The 19,971-nt window shown below is 47.7% G+C and overlaps 1 protein-coding gene across 3 annotated transcripts in view; it reads left to right on the top strand.

The window, feature by feature from the left end:
- Nucleotides 1-9,388: 9,388 nt before the first annotated feature.
- The window catches only part of RAX2 (retina and anterior neural fold homeobox 2), an 11,090-nt gene continuing 507 nt past the window's right edge, over nt 9,389-19,971 (top strand). Inside the window, exons 1-3 of one of the 3 annotated variants that reach the window (XM_075611305.1) lie at nt 9,389-9,537; nt 15,345-15,591; nt 18,730-19,971. The exon at nt 18,730-19,971 is cut by the window's right edge and continues 506 nt beyond it. In XM_075611305.1, coding sequence (XP_075467420.1) covers nt 15,355-15,591; nt 18,730-19,173 — 681 coding nt within the window. In that variant the 5' untranslated portion in view covers nt 9,389-9,537; nt 15,345-15,354 and the 3' untranslated portion in view covers nt 19,174-19,971. Of the gene's footprint in view, nt 9,538-9,865; nt 10,346-12,055; nt 12,467-15,344; nt 15,592-18,729 lie in introns of those variants that run through there. The other 2 variants (XM_075611306.1, XM_075611307.1) reach the window with 2 other exon arrangements.

Here is a 19,971-nt window from a genome sequence, read left to right as displayed (position 1 = left end):
GCTATTCCTGTACCAACACCCATACCCCCACTGTGTCCCTACAACCCGACTCTCTGCTATTCCTGTACCAACACCCATACCCCCACTGTGTCCCTACACCCTGACTCTCTGCTATTCCTGTACCAACACCCATACCCCCACTGTGTCCCTACACCCTGACTCTCTGCTATTCCTGTACCAACGCCCATACACATACTGTGACCCTACACCCTGACTCTGCTATTCCTGTACCAACACCCATACCCCCACTGTGTCCCTACACCCAAACTCCCTACTATTCCTGTACCAACGCCCATACACATACTGTGTCCCTACACTCTGACTCTGCTATTCCTGTACCAACACCCATACCCCCACTGTGTCCCTACACCCTGACTATCCCTACACCCTGACACCATGCAAGTCCTGTACCAACGCCCATACACATGCTGTGTCCCTACACCCTGACTCCCTACTATTCATGTACCAACAAACACCCATACACACACAGTGTTCCTACACCCTGACTCTCTGCTATTCCTGTACCAACACACATACACACGCTGTGTCCCTACACCCTGACTCTGCTATTCCTGTACCAATGCCCATACACATACTGTGTCCCTACACCATGACTCCCTACTTACTATTCCTGTAACACTGTCCCTACACCCTGACTCGCTCCTATTCCTGTACCAACGCCCATACAGACACAGTGTTCCTACACCCTGACTCGCCTATTCCTGCACCAACGCCCATACACATACTGTATCCCTACACCCTGACTCCCTACTATTCTTGTACCAACGCCCATACAACACCTGTATTCCTACACACTGACTCCCTACTATTCCTGTACCAACGCCCATACAACCACTGTATCCATACACCCTGACTCCCTACTATTCCTGTACCAACGCCCATACAACCACTGTATCCCTACACCCTGACTCCCTACTATTCCTGTACCAACGCCCATACAACCACTGTATCCCTACACCCTGACTCCCTACTATTCCTGTACCAACGCCCATACAACCACTGTATCCCTACACACTGACTCAAATCAAATCAGCTTTATTGGCATAACGAAAGAACATTTCAGTATTGCCAAAGCATGAATAATAGGGGGTAGGGTACAATGATTACACAGTACATGAATAATAGGGGGTAGGGTACAATGATTACACAGTACATGAATAATAGGGGGTAGGGTACAATGATTACACAGTACATGAATAATAGGGGGTAGGGTACAATGATTACACAGTACAGAATAATAGGGGGTATGGTGTAATGGTTACACATGAAATGAATAACGGGGCAGGGTATAGTAGTTACACAGTGCATGAATAACGGGGTAGGTATAATGATTACACAGTAAATGAATAACGGGATAGGGCATAATGATTACACAGTACACGAATAACAGGGGGTAGGTATAATGATTACACAGTACATGGGTAACAGTTACACACAGGGGTGTGGGGGTTAGTGTACGTCTCTCAGCCTGTGACGGGTGCTGATATAGTGTGCAGCCAGTTCTGCTGTGGTTTCATCTTCTCCCAGGAGGATCGCTATTTTTTGGTTCTCTTCTATATTGTTAAAGTACTGGATAAGAGCTGTGAGTTTCTCTAGGTGGGCGCTCCTCACTTCAGCGTATTGTGTGCAAAGCAGCAGGAAGTGTTTCATCTTCCACCTCGCATCGTTGGCACAGTCTCACCTCCCATGGCTTCCAATACTGTCTGCCTGTTTCTATTTCCAGGCTGTGGGCGCTCATTCTGTACTGGCACAAGATCTATCTCTCTGCTCTGGGCTATTTACCTTCAGTAGGTAGGGAGTCAGGTTGTATTCTCTCTGTAGGCTGTGGTAGGTCTCCAGCTTCTTTGAGCGCTGGAAATCATTTTCCCACATAGTCACATACTGCTCCTTCATTTCGCTGGCGATTGAGTTGATTTGTTTTTTTGGAAGGCTGTTGATCTGTGTGGGGTTTTGTTCTGGGAGTGAGAGGACAAGTTGTTTGATGGCACAATGTTTACTGAAGAGGTCCTGTTTTTTCATTGCTCTGTAGCAGTAAGACTGTGGATGGCTGGTGTTTAAGTGGGCCCAGAATGTCAGTGCTCTCTTCTGTACAGTGAGCAGTAGAGGAAAGCGGCCCAGCTCAGCCCAGCATACACTGTTTGATGTACTCCTGTGTACTTGGAGAAGGTGTTTGAAGAATTCCAGTATTTCGGTTGGGCTGGTGTCCCATTTTGTGGAATCTGGGTATGTCACAGGACCCCACACCTCGCTGCCATACAGAAGGATGGGTGTGATGATACTGTTGAATATTTTCATCCAGACCATTATTGGTGGTATGAGGGGGGTACAGCTGTTTCCTTATTGCATAGAATGCTCTGCGGGCCTTCTCCTTCAGTGTATTTATGGCGAGGTTGAATTTCCCTGATGAGCTGATTGTTAGACCAAGGTATGTGTAGCTCGCTGTCTGTTCCAGTGCATTGTCATTCCGTGTGAATTGCGATATGGTTGGATGTTTTTTAGTTTTTTTCTGGAATACCATTATTCTGTTTTTTTCTAGACTCACAGAGTGCCCAGGTCTGGCTGAATTTTTCTAGTATTACCAGTTTCTGTTGGAGGCCTTGTTCTGTTGGAGACAGCAGGAGCAGATCGTCTGTATACAGTATAGACTTAATCTCAGTTCCAGCCAAGTTGAGCCCAGGTGCTGAGGAGGATTCTAGGGCTGCTGCGAGCTCATTGATGTACTGTAGATGTTAAACAGTGTGGGACTCAGGCTGCAGCCCTGTCTAACTCCACGGCCTTGATGGAAGAAGTCTGTCCTTTTGTTATTTACTTTCACGCAGCATTTGTTTTCAGAGTACATACTTTTGATTGTGTCGTATGTTCTCCCCCTATTCCGCTCTCTTGTATTTTCAGCAATAGACCTGGATGCCAGATGGAGTCGAAGGCTTTTATAAAGTCCACAAAGCAAGCAAAGATTTTGCCCTTGTTGGTGTTGTGGACGTGCTTATTGATCAGGCTGTGTAGGGTGAAGTTGTGATTCGCGGTGCGGCGGTTTGGCAGGAAGCCTGTCTGGCTCTTCGGCTACGGCCCCAGTCCTCCCGGCTGCACGCCAGCTTGGCGGCATGGCGGTGTGTGCAGTGAATACAGCCACGATCGGCGGTCTGTAGGGGAGCTCTAGGGGAGCGGGGCCATGACGGGGTGTGTGGCCATGACAGGGCATATCTGCCCTGCCATTGGCTGCACGCCACCATGTGACCGCGGCACGGAAGACAAAATTCTTGTCTTCCCTGCCAGCGTACGCATCACAGTGCTTTGCGCGCCCACACACACACAGCCACTGGGGCCTGCCCCATAGAGGGCTGTGCTGTGGTGTGTGGTGCTCGCGCCGCAGTGATTACCGGGGACTCAGCCTTACTCATTACACCCTGCTCTGTCAGGAAGGTGAGGATTCTGCTGTTCAAGATGCTGTTGAACAGTTTCCCCAGGGTGCTCTCTGCTATTCCTGCACCACCGCCCAGACACACAGTGTCAATACACCCTGACTCTCTGCTATTCCTGTACCACCGCCCGTACACACAGTGTCAATACACCCTGACTCTCTGCTATTCCTGTACCACCGCCCATACACACAGTCTCAATACACCCTGACCTTCTGCTATTCCTGTACCACCGCCCATACACACAGTGTCAATACACCCTGACTCTCTGCTATTCCTGTACCACCGCCCAGACACACAGTGTCAATACACCCTGACTCTCTACTATTCCTGTACCACCGCCCAGACACACAGTGTCAATACACCCTGACTCTCTGCTATTCCTGTACCACCGCCCATACACACAGTGTCAATACACCCTGACTCTCTGCTATTCCTGTACCACCGCCCAGACACACAGTGTCAATACACCCTGACTCTCTGCTATTCCTGTACCACCGCCCATACACACAGTGTCAATACACCCTGACTCTCTGCTATTCCTGTACCACCGCCCAGACACACAGTGTCAATACACCCTGACTCTCTGCTATTCCTGTACCACCGCCATACACACAGTGTCAATACACCCTGACTCTGCTATTCCTGTACCACTGCCCAGACACACAGTGTCAATACACCCTGACTCTCTGCTATTCCTGTACCACCGCCCATACACACAGTGTCAATACACCCTGACTCTCTGCTATTTCTATGTGTGCCCCGCCAAACACACACAGTTCTGAGGTGTAGCAGTTAGATAATGTACAATATAGATAAAGGAGCCAGAAAACTCAATCTATGTGGAAAAGTCGGGGTGATTCATTACAGCGGGTTCAAGTTTTTCTCCAACGCACATTCACTACAATAAGTCACTCTGACTTCCACAGGACAAAACTGCTCATTTCTACTATTGGGATCTGCTTTTGTTTTATTGTAAAAACAATTACTGTTAGGTCTCTTATGTAATATGTACATGACACAATTAAGATATATATATATATATATATATATATATATTTTTATATATATATATATATATATATATATATATATATATATATATATCTTATGTGTGTCATGAACATATTACATAAGAGACCTAACAGTAAAAAAAATTGTATTGCTATATAGGATTGCGCTTTTTTTCTTTATATATATATATATATTTTTTTATATATATATATATATATAAAAGAAAAAAGTGCAATCCTATATAGCAATACAAAAATAATAGCTGGGACATTTATTAAAATACATGAAAAATTGGTCCCTGGACATAGAAAGCTATGAACAATAACAATACATGTAAGAATATATACTACACAATTATGGAGGGTCAATCAATATTGAAAAATATGATTAAAAAATGTATGACCAAAAAATAGTCCAATATAACTCCTGTGGAGGATTAGTGTTGATAGAAAGTCACTTGTTCCTTGTAACATAAATGCGGAACGGTGTAATACCGGTGCAAGAGGAATACAATGTAGCCGTGTAGGAAGATTATTTAGGAAGTGATACAATTCCTGTATCATTTGCTGGCTGGAAGATATCCTCTGTGATAGTAAGTATGCTGGAAACAGAGGACAAGCATTAGCAGGGACTGGGGGTAAAGGGACGATCTCACCAGATGGTGTATACACGACGAACCCCAAAGGGTCCCCGCATCCTTCCGTCAGCATGACTAACACAGACAGGAGCTATGGGACATGGAGCCTGTCCCACCCACCGCTGGGTGACACTAACACAGACAGGAGCTATGGGACATGGAGCCTGTCCCCCCCGACCGCTGGGTGACACTAACACAGACAGGAGCTATGGGACATGGAGCCTGTCCCTTCCCCCGCTGGGTGACACTAACACAGACAGGAGCTGTGGGACATGGAGCGTGTCCCACCCACCGCTGGGTGACACTAACACAGACAGGAGCTATGGGACATGGAGCCTGTCCCACCCACCGCTGGGTGACACTAACACAGACAGGAGCTATGGGACATGGAGCCTGTCCCACCCACTGCTGGGTGACACTAACACAGATAGGAGCTATGGGACATGGAGCCTGTCCCACCCACCGCTGGGTGACACTAACACAGACAGGAGCTATGGGACATGGAGCCTGTCCCACCCACCGCTGGGTGACACTAACACAGACAGGAGCTATGGGACATGGAGCCTGTCCCACCCACCGCTGGGTGTCACTAACACAGACAGGAGCTATGGGACATGGAGCCTGTCCCACCCACTGCTGGGTGACACTAACACAGACAGGAGCTATGGGACATGGAGCCTCTCCCACCCACCGCTGGGTGACAATAACACAGACAGGAGCTATGGGACATGGAGCCTGTCCCACCCACCGCTGGGTGACACTAACACAGACAGGAGCTATGGGACATGGAGCCTGTCCCACCCACCGCTGGGTGACACTAACACAGACAGGAGCTATGGGACATGGAGCGTGTCCCTCCCCCCGCTGGGTGACACTAACACAGACAGGAGCTGTGGGACATGGAGCTTGTCCTGGGTGTCACTAACACAGACAGGAGCTATGGGACATGGAGCCTGTCCCACCCACCGCTGGGTGACACTAACACAGACAGGAGCTATGGGACATGGAGCCTCTCCCACCCAACGCTGGGTGACACTAACACAGACAGGAGCTATGGGACATGGAGCCTGTCCCACCCACCGCTGGGTGACACTAACACAGACAGGAGCTATGGGACATGGAGCCTGTCCCTCCCCCCGCTGGGTGACACTAACACAGACAGGAGCTATGGGACATGGAGCCTGTCCCTCCCACCGCTGGGTGACACTAACACAGACAGGAGCTATGGGACATGGAGCCTGTCCCACCCACCGCTGGGTGACACTAACACAGACAGGAGCTATGGGACATGGAGCCTGTCCCTCCCCCCGCTGGGTGACACTAACACAGACAGGAGCTATGGGACATGGAGCCTGTCCCACCCACCGCTGGGTGACACTAACACAGACAGGAGCTGTGGGAAATGGAGCCTGTCCCTCCCACCGCTGGGTGACACTAACACAGACAGGAGCTGTGGGACATGGAGCCTGTCCCACCCACCACTGGGTGACACTAACACCGATAGGAGCTATGGGACATGGAGCCTGTCCCTCCCACCGCTGGATGACACTAACACAGACAGGAGCTATGGGACATGGAGCCTGTCCCTCCCACCGCTGGGTGACACTAACACAGACAGGAGCTATGGGACATGGAGCCTGTCCCTCCCCCCGCTGGGTGACACTAACACAGACAGGAGCTATGGGACATGGAGCCTGTCCCTCCCCCCGCTGGGTGACACTAACACAGACAGGAGCTATGGGAAATGGAGCCTGTCCCTCCCCCCGCTGGGTGACACTAACACAGACAGGTGCTATGGGAAATGGAGCCTGTCCCTCCCACCGCTGGGTGACACTAACACAGACAGGAGCTATGGGACATGGAGCCTGTCCCTCCCACCGCTGGGTGACACTAACACAGACAGGAGCTATGGGACATGGAGCCTGTCCCTCCCACCGCTGGGTGACACTAACACAGACAGGAGCTATGGGACATGGAGCCTGTCCCTCCCACCGCTGGGTGACACTAACACAGACAGGAGCTATGGGACATGGAGCCTGTCCCTTCCACCGCTGGGTGACACTAATACAGACAGGAGCAATGGGACATGGAGCCTGTCCCTCCCCCCGCTGGGTGACACTAACACAGACAGGAGCTATGGGAAATGGAGCCTGTCCCACCCACCGCTGGGTGACACTAACACAGACAGGAGCTATGGGACATGGAGCCTGTCCCTCCCCCGAGATCAAGGGCCTATGTACCAAGAGCTGCAGTCACCCTTTTCGTTTCATACTTCATTTCAAATACCTGCGCGCCCCCTGCACGCTAAACCTGCGTTTTCCCTTCTGTGTTAAAGATCATTTCCCCCATTTGTTTCCTCGCACAGAAATAGCCCGTGCTGAGTACAGATATAATGCTATGTACTAAAACAACCTTTCGCTGCGCCAAAAAAACAATGAAATCTGCAGCAACATCGACCACAAAGTTCAATTTGGCAAAACCCTACAAACCTCCCCAGTGTTAGCGCAGTATGACATTGCTGGTTTAACCCAGAGAGCTGGGGGAAAAGGTCCTGTCTCTCCCAAAACCGCCGAGTGCCCCTTACACGTACAGCGGGCCCCACATTTGGGTTTGTTCTCCTTGGGTCTTTTCTTCCCCAATTGTATTTTCCTCTGTAGAAACCCCTAAGTGTAAGTGACGCAGCGCAGGTGATACCTCCTACAGGTATTATTATTAGCAATAGTAGTAACAGACTTAGCGAGCGACTCTCTGAGCAGGTTCTTGTGCATTACGTTGTCGCGTATTATTTTGCGAGATTGTGTAAAATCGCGACATTTTGCTTGCGAAACACTACACAAGCGTTAGCGTCATGCTGAGACTGTAATCAGGGCGCACACACCATGTTTCGCTCACAGTCTGCTGATATTGCACTGAAAGCTGAACTTTGCCGACATTATTAGCCCTGGCGAAACTTTCCTAAGGGGCGGCTTTTACCCTAAAGCCCGGGCCCCGCTGATCGTCATTTATTGTTTCGGGGTTTTCCCTTCTTGCCCGTTCCAGCTCTGCTTTTATTGTATAAATCGGAGGCTCCGTTCAGGAGATATAAGCGTTTGAAATACTCAGTGTCGGGGAGGTTATAAAAGGGAGCTCTCCCCAGAGCCCAGTGCAGTCTGGTGGCTGCTATAGAAACCTCAGATGCTAGAAATTAAGAAAAATATTATTTTTAACGCAAAAAAAAAAAAAAGACCAGGACAGGCTTTGGGGGCACAACACTGTACCCACCAAATGCCCCTATTGCTTATGTCTTGTATCTTTTAAAACCAGGTGAACCTACTGTACCTATTTCTTCCTGTGTGTGAGCGTTGAGGAGCGCTCCAGTGCCTGCCTCCCATTGGATGACGCTCGGAACCTTCAGCTAGTACAGCCTATAGATGAAGCAGCACCTCAGTGGTTAAAGCCGCTGACTGTAAACAGTGACCCTGAGTATGAAGCAGGGGAACCTGGTTAAATTCCCGGTGTTGGCTCCTTGTGACCTTGGGCAACTCACTTTATCTCCCTGTGCCTCAGGCACCCCAAACATTGTAAGCTCATCTGGGCAGGGACTTGTGCCTGCAAAATGTCTGCACAGCGCTGCGTCCACTGCCAGCGCTATACAAGAACACTGTTATTGCAAATGATCGTCGGGTTACCGTTATTTCTATTTTATGTAGATATCGGTCTGCAAAAAATAAAATCCCCAAATTCAGTTCGTTTCATTGGTAAAATGATCTTCGCTTATAATAACTTGCAGGTGTCACGGAGCCTTCATTGGAGGTCCTCATTTGAGTGTAAGCTCTTGTGTCCCCACATTGGGATTGTACCTACAGTACTGTCATGTGCCCGGGGTTGCACGGTCTGAGACACTAACTTTGCATGAGTTAAACTCACATAGGCCTCTGGAGGGTATCGCTGCTCGAAGGGTATTAAGCAGGTAAGAGCCAGGGCTCACCGATTCTGCCAACTGTCGAGAAACTTGGGGACTTTTAACCCCGTCCCTGTCAGCGTTAGCTGAAATGCATTGTGGGAAATAAATAGTTCGAAAAATGTAATTTGAAGGGGGGGGGGGGGACAGGACGTGAACCTAATAATCCTAATAAGGGTTTTTGATTTGGCATGGTGTCCTAAACCCCCAAATACACCCCCCCTTTCTCCTCCTACCCTGCACACTCGCACCGTCTCCCCCTCCTCGCAGAGCCCATGCCAATCATCGTTAAGAGGGGGAGGTGACCCTTTATTAAAGCCGTGTAATCCCCCCCCCCTCCTCCCACCCCCCGGCTGCTTCTTCCAGTCCCCGCGGACATCTGCGAAGATTCGACCAAGACTCCGGATCCCTCCCCTTTCTCAAATCCCCAGACGCCGGTGGGATTTCACGCCTGGGGCTGAGCCGTTTGTTTGCTCCGCGATAAGCGCAGTTGGGAAGACCGCTGCCAGGTAACCCTCCGGGGCGCGTTTTGGGGCGAGAGAACGGTGGCAAACGTAAAAAAGGATATATATATATATATATAAATGAAAAAGTTGAGGAGCGGGGTGGTGGGAGGACTGTAGTGAACCGAGTGTGACGGGCAAGAGGTTATTTAGGGTCAGGCGTGCGGAGCGATGCCCTGCCGAGAGGGATCTGGGAAGGAGTGCTGCTCTTTGGCTGTTAATGGGGTCAGCAGTGTTTGGAGCGATGCTTCCCAATGCCCTCTGGCCATGACAGGGTTAAGAGGGGTGTTTTCGTACAGGGGGGGGGATAAGAAGGGTTTTGTAGAAGGGGCCGAAACCTGTAACACTTGTACTTTTTTGCCGTGTAGACTGTCTGATGAGTTTTTATCTGGGCAAAGCTTTAAAAGGGGGCACAGGTGCATGTGCGGGGTGTTCAGAAAGATACTCCGCTCTCTCATGATGGCACGTTGCAGGGAGACCCCCACAAAAAAATGTTGGACGTCCTAAGAGTTTCTCGTGGGCGAGTTAGGGAAGGAGGGGGAGGGAGAAGATTATTCTTGCAACGGGGCAAAAACATGTAAAAGGCCTGTATAGGGGCATCTGTACGGGAAATGTGCTTCTACGGGCTGTCTATATGGGACATGCGTCTATAATGGGAGCTCTGTATGTATGTATATCTTTAATTATAACGCCATCCAAGTACATAGCCCGTTACCGCAGTCACACGCGAGACATAATAGAATGAAGCGCTTCACACATAAAAGTGACATTTAGGACAAGGAGTCCCTGCCCCGAAGAGCTTACAATCTAAGCGGTAAGTAGAGAGAACTTACAGAGGCAGTAGGAGGGTATTATGGTGAGTGCGTCTGTGTAGAAGCATTTGTAGGGGAAATGTTAAATGGGGGATCTGTATGGGATATGGTTTTTTAATGGGAGATCTGTAGGAGCTTCTCTAACGGAAATGTTCTCATATGGGGGATCTGTTTAGGGGGAAATATTATATGTGGGATTCCCTTATCTTAACACGTGAATTATACTGATAGCAGGAATCAGGCAGAATGTACAGGAGGTTTTTACTCCTAGACGTCTCAATATCAGCTCACGGGAAAGTTACTGACTGTCCCCAAATCACAAGGTGACGCAGACAGGGCACAGTTGGAGCAAAGTGCCTTGTTAGAGTGACGCTGACAGACGCACGGTGGAAATGCCTCGTTTCTGTGATTTTGCTACAAAATTGCGCTGATGTGTAACCCGCAGAATGTTTCACCCAAAGTAATATATACGCCTATCAGGGGAATATATATAGCGAGAGTGTGCGTGTGTAAATATACATACAGTATATATATATAACAGAAATAGCCGTGTTAGTCCAGTTGCGATAGTGCAGAATAAATGAGTTCTTCAGTATTAGGTGATACCTTTTTTATTTGGACTAACAATTTATGTGATAGGACAAACTTTTGAGAGTTCTCCTCTCTTCCTCAGGTCAGCAATACTGGTTTACAAAGGAATCTATGGCTAGAACAGGGGTTTGGGAAGCAGAAGAAACCGCGATTTAGATAAGGTGCAGTGACAAGTAACAGCAAGGAGGGGGAACTGGGTGCTGCGGGAGGGGAACTGGGTGCTGCGGGAGGGGGAACTGGGTGCTGCGGGAGGGGGAACTGGGTGCTGCGGGAGGGGGAACTGGGTGCTGCGGGAGGGGGAACTGGGTGCTGCGGGAGGGGGAACTGGGTGCTGCGGGAGGGGGAACTGGGTGCTGCGGGAGGGGGAACTGGGTGCTGCGGGAGGGGGAAGGTGTGGATAAGAACATTGGCATAGGGAGAAGGAGCGGCTCAGTGAGTACAGACACTGACTGGCACTGAGTTTGAAGCAGGGGAACCTGGTTCAATTCCCGGTGTCGGCTCCTTGTGACCTTGGGCAAGTCACTTTATCTCCCTGTGCCTCAGGCACCAACAAACATAGATTGTAAGCTCCACGGGGCAGGGACCTGTGCCTGCAAAATGTCTCTGTAAAGCGCTACCCAAAACTAGCAGCGCTATACAAGAACAAATTGTTATTATAGAGGCAGACAGGATAATTACAAACAATTGTGATAGTGAGTGAGAAACCCCATATCCCAGAGATATATATATATATATATATATATATATGTGTGTTTATGTACGTTTGTGTATTTATGAAGATATATATATCGTGTGGCAGCACTCTCGTAAATCGGTTTTCTTGCCTGGGTGCACTGTCCGCTTTGAGAAAGGGACCAAAACGTTGTGTTTGATATAATAAACTTTTGTTGAACTATGAGAGGGGAGAGGGGAGAGGGGACAAGGGAGAGGGGGGAGAGGAGAGGGGAGAGGCTGGGGTCAAGATACTTTCATACAGCGTTTTTAAGCCTCAGAGTATTGATGTACATACAGTGAATCTATTATTTCAGTAAGCAATATTATATAAATAGTATATAAGAAAGAGGCTCCATCCTATAAACTCAATTACAGACCCTATAAATGTCCAATTGTATAAATGGAATATACAATGGAGGCTCAAATTCTATACAATGAGAAACAAACCCCATAACAATACCATTGGAACATAGAAAAATGAGATCTCTGTCCTGAAGAGCTTACAGTTTAGTGATACAGTTTATTAGCAGCCACCCATATCTCTCGCTATCTGATCCCGGACTTTATCCCCCTGATCTCGGACAAGGTGTCTTTCTCTGGAACGGGCCTCTGTTTTGTTGTTTGTTGAGTTGTGACAGATAGAAACCCTGCTAATCCCCCGATACGAGCGCAGATCCTCAGCCTGGGATAAGGCGCTTAGCTGGGATAGCATGAGCTTGCCAGAGGAGGGAACGTTCCCATGATCAGTCTGCCGCGTCGAGTCCCCCACCCCAAGATGCACAGACTGAGGGGTCAAGGGCCCACAGGGGGAACTGCTTGTAAGCCATTATGGGGTTATAATGGACAAAAAAAACTATAATAATATTTGCACACATACATACATATACACACACACAGGCTCATAAATATATACATACATATACACACACAGGCTCATACATAAAACATACATACAAACATACATATATATTATAAATTATATATAATAAAAAATGAATAGACGATACATATATACATACATTCATAAACGTATACATTAGTGCATTTATACGCACGCACGGATACACACAGACTCTCCCTGAAGCTGCACTCGTACACGCTGACTGATAGAATCCTACGTGTCTCCTGAGTCTACCCCAGATTTGGGGAGTCTGCTGGTTATTCTGCGATACTTGCCCAGTCTGGTCTATAAGGACCACCTGATGCTGCCCCAATGCCCCCCTGGGGATTTCCCCAGGTACCCCTCCAAACTTGTACAGGGACACACTCAAATAAGAGACATGGCTCCACTTTGCCTGGACCCCAAATAATGCAGTGGGAGGTGCACCCATCTCTTCCCATACCCACCCTACAGGTTAGGACTGGATTTTAGATTGTAAGCTCTACGAGACGGGGACTTCCTTTGCTATTGTCTGATTTTATGTTTGTTGCACTTATTGCATGACCATTCCCTGTGTTACCTCATTGGTTAAGAGCTGCGCACATTGTTGGTTGATGCTATACGAATTAAAAAAATATATACATAAATATAACTTGGCCGGCGGCCCGGCTCCTGACCTGAGCACCCCATACATTTAAGGGAATCTCTGCAAAAATTCATTTGAAGACCCCCTGACTGCCATGTTTGATGTCCGGCTTTTTACCTCCACCTTTACCCTTGTAACGTTCCCTCGTGTATTTAGATGCACTGGAAAGCAATATGGCACTTAGAAGTCGGGATATCATTTAAGGCTTAGTACAGGGATGTGCAACTCCAGTCTTCAAGGGCCACCAACAGGTCACGTTTTCAGGATATCCCTGCTTCAGCACAGGTGGCTCAATCAGTGGCACAGCCATTCTGACTTAGCCACTGATTGAGCCTTCTGTGCTGAAGCAGGGATATCCTGAAAACGTGACCTGTTGGTGGTCCTTGAGGACTGGAGTTGGCCACATCTGGCATAGAACAACTACTAATATAAAAACCTAATTAGGGGCATGCTAACTATGGGTTTTTAGTAACCCCTTCCCTGCCAGAGGGGCCAACAATACATTGCTTTAATTATTCATTGAACATTATTGTAAGAAGGGACACGAATTGTGACTTGGTATAAAGGGGTTCAGATCCGACGACTTTCTGTATATGTCTAACACTGTGGATGTAACGGTGTACGAGTTGCATAAAATAATATTACTGTGACATTATTGTAGTCTGGGGTGATGTATTTGACCACGGGAGGCTGCAGGGTAAAGAGATTACTTACCCATCCTTTGGCTTATGCAGCACAGACCTGTTGAAGAGTGGGGAAATGGGACAGGTTTGTGCTGTTGCAGAAAGAAGAAGCTGGAGACTTTATTAAAGAATCCCAATGTCCTGCAGCCTGCTAATGCAATATATAAAGTGACGGATTAAAGATGGCCACCGCCTGGTGCTATGGCGATGTAATTTTTCAACCATTTACCTCTCGCTGATTTTTTGTCAGCATTATTAAGGTCAGTCTCAGTGAAAAGGGGTCGGTCTCACTGATTCGGAACCAGTCTCACTGGTCTGGGGTCAGTCTCACAGATTTTGGAACGGTCTCAGTGATCTGGGACCGGTCTCGGTGATCTGGGACCGGTCTCGGTGATCTGGGACCGGTCTCGGTGATCTGGGACCGGTCTCCGTGATCTGGGGTCAGTCTCGCTGATCTGGGACTGGTCTCGGTGATCTGGGACCGGTCTCAGTGATCTGGGGTCAGTCTCGCTGATCTGGGGTCAGTCTCGCTGATCTGGGACCGGTCTCGGTGATCTAGGGTCAGTCTCACAGATCTAGGGTCAGTCTCGCTGATCTGGGGTCAGTCTCACAGATCTAGGGTCAGTCTCAGTGATATGGGGTCAGTCTCAGTGATCTGGGGTCAGTCTCAGTGATCTAGGGTCAGTTTCAGTGATCTAGGGTCAGTCTCACAGATCTAGGGTCAGTCTCACAGATCTAGGGTCAGTCTCAGTGATCTGGGGTCAGTCTCACAGATCTAGGGTCAGTCTCAGTGATCTGGGGTCAGTCTCACAGATCTAGGGTCAGTTTCAGTGATCTAGGGTCAGTCTCACAGATCTAGGGTCAGTCTCAGTGATCTGGGGTCAGTCTCATTGATCTAGGGTCAGTTTCAGTGATCTAGGGTCAGTCTCAGTGATCTAGGGTCAGTTTCAGTGATCTAGGGTCAGTCTCACTGATCTAGGGTCAGTTTCAGTGATCTAGGGTCAGTCTCACAGATCTAGGGTCAGTCTCAGTGATCTGGGGTCAGTCTCAGTGATCTGGGGTTAGTCTCACAGATCTAGGGTCAGTCTCAGTGATATGGGGTCAGTCTCAGTGATATGGGGTCAGTCTCACAGATCTAGGGTCAGTCTCAGTGATATGGGGTCAGTCTCACAGATCTAGGGTCAGTCTCAGTGATATGGGGTCAGTCTCAGTGATCTGGGGTCAGTCTCAGTGATCTGGGGTCAGTCTCACTGATCTGGGGTCAGTCTCACAGATCTGTAAGTGACACGTGTGTATAGTATATGTTCGTGTGTATATTATATGTTCGTGTGTATATTATATGTTCGTGTGTACGGCTTTATGTGGGTATTTCATTTGATCCACTTTATCGAGGGTCGGGGTATGGGCAGGGTCCCTTACCCTACAGCAAGGCAATAAGACAACATCCCGTTCTAAGCCCTGCCCCCTCCCTTCCTGCCCCCCTCCAGTCCCCGCAGGATGTTCCTGGACAAGTGTGAGGGGGACCTGTGCGACCTGAGAGGGGGTAGCCCGACCCCTGGCCCCCCAGAGGGGGAGGAGGAGTCGCCCAAAAAGAAGCATCGCAGGAACCGCACGACCTTCACCACCTATCAGCTGCACGAGCTGGAGCGAGCCTTCGAGAGGTCGCACTACCCAGATGTGTACAGCAGGGAGGAGCTCGCCATGAAAGTCAGCCTGCCGGAGGTGCGCGTGCAGGTGAGATCCGTCTGGATACTTCACAGGGGGGATGGGGGGGAACTCATGTATGTACGTAGGAAGAGCTCTCCCAAGGGGGACATATTGCCAAACACAGGAAATGCTGCGTTGCAAGAGAAAGAAAGCTGACGGACGCTGGATCGCTAAAAAAGGTTACTTTCTTCGGCAAACGGCAACATACAGGTGAGCCGGGAACGTGAAGAACCTCCGACACGTTTCACAGATACACGAAACGCGTCAGAGGTTCTTCTTAAGTTCCCGGCTCACCTGTATGTTGCAGTTTGCTGAATAAAGTAACATTTTTCAGCGATCCAGCGTCCGTCAGCTTTCTTCCTCTTGCAACGCAGCATTTCCTGTGTTTGGCACGCAGCGCACCGCCTATATCGTCCCCCTTGGGAGAACTCTTCCTGCTATTACTCTCGGGCTGTGAGCCCGCTTCATCCAGGAGTCCGGACATACAAGGCTGCGAGTACCAGCGTTACCCCATTACAAACGCTGTATGGACATTGAAATTCATATGTTGTTGGTCTAGCTCCAGTGAATTTGGGGGTCTGGATCCCCATCTTGGGGTCTTTTCAGACATCCCCAATGTACTAATTTTATAACAAATCCCCAAATGAGAGCCTCAATTTTTGTCATATTGGACACTCACATTGATTCACCAGGATATACAAACAAATGACATTTTATACATACAGCTTTCGATTTTTGTGAAAACATCGAACATTATTTTGTTTATTATTATGGATGTATTTGCATACTCTAGAGCCCTGATTTAGGAGGTCACCCCTCCGTTTTTTTCTTGCATGTATGTACGTATGTTATATGTTTATTTACATAGCGCCAACACTACACGCATTGCTTTCACAGTTATCAGCACAGTACAGGGAGATAGCACACAACGTTTCAGAAGTGCATTAAACAATGGGAATTAAGCAGTGCTGCCCTACAGAGCGTACAATGTAATTACAATTACTACCATTCCAATGTAAAATGGATAAGCAGCAGAGTGACACGGTGTGCTCATTTGCATGTCATTACCCAGAAACCCTCGCTGCAGTGGAAGCAGTTTGCTCAAAGATAATGGGGAAAGACAGGGTTGCAGACCTGCCTGAGACATGCGAATGTGCTCACACGTGATTATTTTCTTTAATGTTATTCATGCAATACTGTTCATATATCATTATTGTTATCTTATCATTATTATTTCTTAATGTGGAATGATATTATTCCTGAAAATATAATAATAATAATTATTAATGATAACATCCTGCCGTTTTACCCTTGGTCATTAAAAATATGAAACTTGACATTTTGTTATTTATCATTAAACAATGTTAGTGTCAATGTCATTTTAATTTCAATGTTATGAATTAACATGTTATTACCTTGCATTTTGAATATTATGAATTCAATGTTATTGTTCATATTGGTAGTCACAGTAGTGTATAACATTAATATTAATTTCAATGATTATTATTATTTTGTACCATTTACTATCGTAATTGTAGTCTAATGTGTTAAAACAGCAGTAGCAGAAATAGTAGTATCTGGCAAATGTTGATATTAATTGAAATTATTATTATGGTACAATTTAATATTATTCATTTTAAAATGATTATTACTACCACCAGTGGCTTAGAAGATCCGCTGCACGAGAGTGATTTTCTTTCAGAAAGATTAATACAATACTTATTCTATAAAAATAGGAAAAAACTTCCCCTTCGTAAAAAATAAAATAAACAAGTGTAAATATATATATATATATATATATATATTTTTTTTTTTTAAAGTTGTGGTACTAGTAAAAATTCTATCATTATAATTCTATGAATATAAATATTTTTATAATTTTATTATTATTTGAATTAATAATATTAAAATGACGACCATAATCATTTGTCATATGGTGACCTAGTATCACCATATGACAAATGATTATGGTCGTCATTTTAATATTATTAATTCAAATAATAATAAAATTATAAAAATATTTATATTCATAGAATTATAATGATAGAATTTGTTCTACTAAAAAAATAAAAATATAAAAAAATGTCTATTGCCTCATATAACCGCTCCCTATAACTCCTCCTATTGATCCATATAACTGCTCCTTATAACTCCTCTTTTGCTCCATATAACCGCTCCCTATAACTCCTCCTATTGCCCCATATAACCGCTCCCTATAACTCCTCCTATTGCCCCATATAACCGCTCCCTGTAACTCCTCCTATTGCTCCATATAACCGCTCCCTATAACTCCTCCTATTGCCCCATATAACCGCTCCCTATAACTCCTCCTATTGCCCCATATAACCGCTCCCTATAACTCCTCCTATTGCCCCATATAACCGCTCCCTATAACTCCTCCTATTGCTCCATATAACCGCTCCCTATAACTCCTCCTATTGCCCCATATAACCGCTCCCTATAACTCCTCCTATTGCTCCATATAACCGCTCCCTATAACTCCTCCTATTGCTCCATATAACCGCTCCCTATAACTCCTCCTATTGCTCCATATAACCGCTCCCTATAACTCCTCCTATTTCCCCATATAACCTCTCCCTATAACTCCTCCTATTGCCCCATATAACCGCTCCCTGTAACTCCTCCTATTGCCCAATATAACCTCTCATCATTTCCTCTGAAAATCCCTGATGGTGATGGAACAACATGGCAGATAAGGGGTGTGAAACGCTGTGCTAATCTCCAGACCTGCGCTATCCAATTAGTGGCCACCTCGAGCCGTTAATGGAATCATCGTTAGCTGGGATCTGGCCTCGGCATTAACAAGGACGTTAATTGCGCTTATCTTAATGCTAGAGATTTTTTTTACCCAGATACCAGGAGGGACAGAGCATAGCACAGCTGCAGGACCTGTGCCACACCTTCCTACAGCAACGCACGCCTCTCTGTCCCTCTCGCTATAATAAAGCCCCCTTTTGGCATCTCTATATAGTAACATCCCGTCTGTAGAATCTATAATCTCTCTGTAAGAGCGCCCACCTCTCGCCCTCTCTATAGTAACGTCCACTACTTGCACTCTTTCTATAATAACACCTGTCTCCTGCCCTCTTCTTAACACCCAGCTCTCGCCCTCTATATATAAGGTCTGACTCTCGCCCACTGCAGGTGTGGTTCCAGAATAGACGAGCGAAGTGGAGACGTCAGGAGAAACTGGAGTCCTCTTCGGCCAAACTCCTCGACTCCCCCCTCCTGTCCTTTTCACGGGCCTCCATGGCTCCTAATGTGGGACCCCTTGGCTCCTCCTTGCCCCTGGACCCCTGGCTCACCTCCCCTATCTCTGGGGCCACCACCGTCCACACCATCCCCGGATTCATGGCCCCACCCCAGGCTCTGCAGCCCCCCTACCCAGGTCACGCCTTCCTAAACAGCTCTCCCTCCATGGGCCCCCCTATGCAGTCACTCAGCAGTGGCCCCTATCAGTGTGTGGGGGGCTTTATGGACAAGTTCCCCCTGGAGGAGCTGGACCAGAGGAGTTCCAGCATCGCTGCTCTACGCATGAAGGCCAAGGAGCACATCCAGACCATAGACAAAACATGGCAGCCAATCTGACGTGCAGAGGTGAACTCTGACCTCAAGCAGCCCATCTGATATCCGACATAGGGAGGTGATATCTTGTCTCCGACCTGTGGATGGTGATCTGTGACCTAAGGTAGCCCAGTCAACTTTTCAATGAACTTTGACCAATGGCAGACTTAAACTAGGGGTGAACTCGGACCCATGGCTGGCCTTGGACAGCCATCTACCACAGAATGGCATGGGGAGAAGTCGGGGGTTTGTAACGTGTACAGAGATAAGTTTGGGCTCTTGCCAGTAGAGATGGTCTGTAGGATGTGAGGTCTAATGGGGTGGAGTTTGATGATGTTGGACTTTTTGAGTGCACACAGCCTCACCCTAAACATACATACAATAGCCACACAGCCACCTCCCCGGGAACTTTCTGTTTTAGCTTCACGGAAATATTCTTTTGCTAGCGTTTTGAATACTTTGTCTCTGTGCCTTTCCCCCCCCCCCCTCCCTCTGGGAGAATTAACCCCTATCCTGCTGGTGAGCCCCATAACCTGCAATTAATAGAGACGCCCTAACGATGTCCGTGAATTGCTCGCTCCGCATGCATGAGCGCTCCGCAGACTGTGATTGCTCTGCCTGTCAGGAAGGATCTACTCTCCAATCAGTCTGGGACAGTGTGGCGTTCCCTAAGCTTCCCCCCACACTAATTGCTGCAGGGACCCCCACCAGCCACATGCACCCGTCAGCAGCAGGGACGGACAGTTGGAAATACACGGCGCACACGCATGTAGCGAGAAACACAGAAGGTCCCATGTACCAAGCACAATAAGTCCCAAAAGG

The sequence above is a fragment of the Ascaphus truei genome, chromosome 8, assembly GCF_040206685.1.
Source record: "Ascaphus truei isolate aAscTru1 chromosome 8, aAscTru1.hap1, whole genome shotgun sequence".
Lineage (NCBI taxonomy): Eukaryota > Metazoa > Chordata > Amphibia > Anura > Ascaphidae > Ascaphus > Ascaphus truei.
This window is presented reverse-complemented; position numbering and strand designations above follow the sequence as displayed.